Source organism: Carassius auratus, chromosome 36, assembly GCF_003368295.1.
Source record: "Carassius auratus strain Wakin chromosome 36, ASM336829v1, whole genome shotgun sequence".
NCBI lineage: Eukaryota > Metazoa > Chordata > Actinopteri > Cypriniformes > Cyprinidae > Carassius > Carassius auratus.
Genome location: NC_039278.1, coordinates 5620763 through 5626045, shown reverse-complemented (window position 1 = coordinate 5626045; position 5283 = coordinate 5620763). Strand labels below are relative to the sequence as shown.

General features: G+C 39.3%; 1 protein-coding gene across 1 annotated transcript; it reads left to right on the top strand.

The window, feature by feature from the left end:
* The first annotated feature begins 1077 nt into the window (after window positions 1–1077).
* Window positions 1078–3703, top strand: LOC113055041 (keratin, type I cytoskeletal 19-like). The gene is made up of 8 exons (XM_026220983.1): window positions 1078–1647; window positions 1900–1982; window positions 2064–2220; window positions 2312–2473; window positions 2594–2719; window positions 3078–3298; window positions 3410–3423; window positions 3527–3703. Exons 1-8 carry the CDS (start codon window positions 1168–1170, stop codon window positions 3589–3591), a joined length of 1308 nt encoding a protein of 435 aa, XP_026076768.1. The 5' UTR covers window positions 1078–1167; the 3' UTR covers window positions 3592–3703.
* The last annotated feature ends 1580 nt before the right edge of the window (window positions 3704–5283 follow it).

The following is a 5283-nucleotide window of genomic DNA, read 5'->3' as shown; positions in this document are numbered from 1 at the left end:
ATCAGTGACATGATGGTCACTGTTTATCTGGATGTATTAATATTCAAAAATACGTTACATATAAATTCATGCATGCAACAACTTGAATAATGCTCTTTTATGATGAGCATAAAATAATTTATTAATCAAAATTAATTTAAATAATTTTTAGGGAAGCATCAAGTAAAAACTTACACATGTGTCCTGATATTATCATGAAGAAAAAAATACTAATCAAAAAGAATAAAATTCTTTAAACAAAAAGCTTATGCATATTTTTTCTTTATAATTTCTTAGGGGAAAATATTAATATTTTTATATTTGCATATTATATTCATATTTAAATGGGTTACAGTTTAAATGGCTTTTGTCCACAAAATGAAAGTCAAGAGCGACCAACAGAGTAATGTGTGATAAATATGCCAGTTGAAAAAAAAGAAAAAAAAGAAATAAATAAATATATATGTGTTATATATATAACGGTATGCAACAAACATGAATGGATTTAACTTGGCACGTGCATTTTAAAATTGATTTCTTAAAGATTTTTTTTCTTCATAGACACTGTTATTTGTCACTAAACCATGTGTCTTTATGTGTCATCATCATACAGCACAAGTGTTTTTATGGTTTTAGATGATGACTTTCCCTCTCACATCTGCAGACTGAGAACAAACATTTGAAGTCTGAAACTCTGACTTTTAGTTGCTGCCAGGTTTATATTCTCTTAATGCTTGATCAAAAATGGTGAATTTAAAATGATTTGGCATTCTCTCATTACTGGTGGAGTGGAACTTTGTTCTGTTTCAAACTGACAAAGAGAGGAAATAGGGCACATGTGTGTGTGTGTGTGTGTGTGTGCCCATAACTCTGTTGCACTCCCTTCATTGAAATCTCAAGGGTGAGGACATTGCAGTAGTTCAAACAGACACAGATACATTCCTTTGCAGTATCCTCACTAGGGTGGAAACTGAATACTGGTCCTTGAGTCTCAACTGGAGGTTGCAGAAGGGTCTGGCACACACCCTCCTTCCCCCCTCCCGGCCAGAAAATGCAGTTCCCGCCCTCAGGCTTCATCTTATAAGAAGAAAAAGCTGGGCTTGAAGACACCAATCCTCTTCAGGACAACTCCTGGCAGTTACCTGCAGTGTCCTCTCTGCGTTCTTCTCATCTCAGCATCCATCCACCATGTCGCTCTCTGTTCGTACGACAACCTCCACAGTTCCCAGGACTGTGACCTCCAAGTCCATTATCACCAAGACTCGGAGCAGTTCGGCGGCCTTTCCGCAAAAAGCCCACAGCGTGTATGGGGGTAGTCTAGGAGGCAGCACCCGCATCTCTACTTACAGAGTTGGAGGTGGTGGAGGATATGGTGGAGGATACGGTTTTGGTGGAGGATACGGAGGAGGATACGGCGGAGGACATGGTGGAGGATTCAGCTCTGGAATCATGGTTGGAGGAGACAGTGACTTGATCCAGCTGAATGAGAAGGCCACCATGCAGAACCTGAACGACCGTCTGGCGTCCTACCTGGAGAAGGTGCGGTCGCTGGAGGCTGCCAATGCCACTTTGGAGAGGCAGATCCGTGAGTACTATGAGAAGAAAGGGCCAATTGCACAGAGGGACTACAGCAACTACTGGAACACCATCAAGGACCTGAAGGACAAGGTACAGTGATGCCTGAAAGAATTTGCAACGTTATAAAGACTAGCAAATTCTAGTGCACTAATCTAGTTGCTAAATAATAAATTGCAGATTATAGAGAATCCTTGCAACACACTACTGCATACTGTTCTCATACAAACGACTGCATAGTTGCAAAGTCTGACATATTTGGCATGCAACCAGGTGACATTTTGCCCCAAATTTATGTTCTAAACTGATGTATTAAAAACTGCATATCAATGTTTTTAATTTCAGATTAAAAATGCTACCATCAACAACGCCAACATCCTCCTGCAGATTGACAACTCTAAACTGGCTGCTGATGACTTCAGGATAAAGTAAATCCTCTTAAAAAAACATTCCTCTGTAACCGTGATAGCTTTAGAGTTTATTCCTCATCCTGCTTCTCCACCAATCAGATATGAGCATGAGGTGGTGATGCGGCAGTCTGTGGAGGCTGACATCGCTAACCTGCGCCGCTTGCTGGACCAGACGACCCTGACAAAGGCTGACCTGGAGATGCAGATCGAGGGTCTGCAGGATGAGCTGGCATTTATGAAGAAGAACCACCAGGAGGTATGTAGTAACTTCCCCTTTTTACATTTTTAAACTTTTGAAATTGTGCAGCTAATTAGAGACCTGATGCCTAATCCTTGTGGGTTTACAGGACTTGGCTGCACTGAGGGCACAGCTGACAGGCACAGTGAACGTAGAGGTCGATGCTGCTCCTCAGCAAGATCTGAACAAGGTTCTGGAGGAGATTCGTTCTCATTACGAGACCATCATTCAGAAACACCGCAGGGAACAGGAAGACTGGTTTAAAAACAAGGTAAGACATCTTCTGTACTCATGAATCAGTGAAGACCCCTGATTTCACTCAATCAACCACATATCAGTTTATGATGTACAGTACTTGAATTTATATTGTGTGTGTTCCTGTCTCTCTTAGACGGCAGGTTTGAACAAAGAAGTGGCCATCAGCACAGAAACCATACAAACCACTAAGACACAGGTCACAGATCTACGACGCACCTTGCAGGGTCTGGAGATCGAACTACAGTCTCAACTCAGCATGGTGAGAAACAAGGGGCATTCAGGAAGTATAGGGGGAGAGCAAGAGATTACATTATCTGAGCTCAAGTTCAGCCAAATATTACTTAGCTTAGGGAAGCAAGCCAAGAAAAGATCCTGAAACAGATGGAAAAGAGGGCAGTGTGAGACATGTCAAAAATGTTTTTTTTTTTTTATGAAGTCCTCCAAATCCCAGGAAGTAGGTGAGGTACAATGAAAGGAATGAGAGAAGATATATATAACTCTTGAGATCTGAAGGGTTCATTTGTGGACTTTCTTCTTGGTGGTGTTTTTCTGTGACATTTTTCATATAGCAGCACTTTATTGTGACCTATTTTTGCATGTTCCCATTACTTGCACAGAAATCGGCACTGGAAAACTCACTGGCAGACACAGAAGCTAGGTACAGCGCTATGCTAGCAGGCTACCAGAACCAAATCAACATGCTGGAAGCCGAGCTAAGTCAAGTGCGGGCTAGCATTGAGCAACAGGGACGAGAATACGCCTTGTTGTTGGACATCAAGACTCGTCTGGAGCAGGAGATCGCCACCTACAGGAGCCTCCTGGAAAATCAAGACATTAAGTAAGTTCATTTATTTTATTTGTCAATTGTGTGTCAAAAGTGGTGCATGGATTATGTTAAGTCATTCAGTCCTGAAATTGCTTCACTAATGCATCTTTTTTTTTTTTTCAGGACTCAAGTACCAGGTAATTCCTTCTTTGCGTAATGAAGTGGGATGGTCGGTTTCAGACAGCTACTACAGTGAATGTATAAAATTTTGCAATATTGACTCTCTCTCTCTGCCTTTAGGTTCAACTGTCACCGTCACCACAAGTGGAACAACAACAATCCAGAAGACACAGCATAACTTCTAAATGCAGAATGCACACTGCTTTATGAGACAACATCTGGACACACACATATATTTGGTTTTGAAAGTTTACTGAAGTAATATTGAGAAAAAGTGCTACAAAAAAAAAAAAAAAATGATGATGATACTCATATTTGTGTGTGATAAAACCTAAAGTCTCTGAAAATAAAACTGCTGTCATGAAATTACATTTTGCATTGTTTTTCTTTATCTGAACACAATAGTCTTTCTTTTTCATAAAATAGTACAAATGCAAAATAAAATGGAAATTCACATTCCTGACATAATATTTAGACTGTAGAGTGGTGACACAGTGTACCATTACATGAAAACACCCATTTACAGTAATCATTATAAACAAGAATGAGGGAAATAAACAGAGTCTCTGTCTTCCCAATGTTTTTCATGGGTTCCTTCCATAAGAGCCTCACAACAATAGTGTATATGTTGCCTGGCAACAGATCCACCACAAAAGCGGTGATGGGAAGGTCATAAAAGCTGGTTGGCCATTGACGTCCCTTTATCAGTAAAAACCTTTGGCCCTCATAAACAATTGCAATTGTGTAACTGGATAAAGGAACATTTATATATAGAGGAAAATATGTTCAGAAGAGAAAGAGACTCAAAGAAAGAGATGAACGAATAAAAATGCTATGTGGCTAGTACTTTCATGTATCTTGGCTTTATTTGTTAAGATTAAAGTCAAATATGTTCTACACCTACAGTTATGCGATTTGCAGGAGGCAACAAGTCATGTAATGACCAGTAATCTTCAAATAGAGACAGAAGAGTTAGTGAAATGTGGAGGGAAAATAGTATAAAATAATTTTCAACTTTGTCTCTACATGAAAGCGGGCTCATAAATGTGGTATTATTTTTGCACAGATTCTGAATGAGATTTTACTGTTTGATTAGTTCCAGTTCTGACTTTGAGGAATGCAATGAATCAGAATTAAAATTGTTACTGTAAAAACAAGTTGCTGCAATCAGACTAAGAGGTTATTGACTGGGTGTGGTATGGCACTTTCACTAAAACAGTGTTTTACTACTCAATGTGCTCTGGGATATTATGCAATCATTAAGTGATTTCCTACAGAAAACTTAACTGTATACACCAAAATTCAAAAGATACATCTAACAATGGTTTTCACTAACTTTGTTTCTGTTCCCTTTTAGTTTTGACATACAGTTCTTTTGCTTGTTTGCAAGAAGGGTTATAATACCTGGAAAGAGCTATCTGTTTCATTTATCTCAATGGAATTGTATGTTTACACTGGCTCAGTGGCATAATGCATGTACACTGGAATCAAAGTCACTAGAAACAATGTATCACACTAGATTGTTGAATTTCATGTTGAAATGGCAGGGAATCTCCAATCGACAATGGATTTTATAGACTGCAGGTTTTAAACTTTTAAAAGACAGTAATAAAGTGTCTCAGTAGAGTGCTAAAATGCAGTCTAAAGCTAAATATGTCATGAACCGGGTATCCTCCTCTGTCTCTCTTTCTCCCTCTTCTGGTTACTCTCCTTCACAAACTCTTCCAATCATCTCATTATCACTCACAGCTGTTTCTCATTCCCCCTGCTCTTCTCTGTCTTCTCTCCACAACTGTACCTGCTTTGATTAGACTGTCTATTTCTCTAGCGTTCTTTCCCCTTTGTTCTCCGCCAGATTATTATCTCATGTTCACATA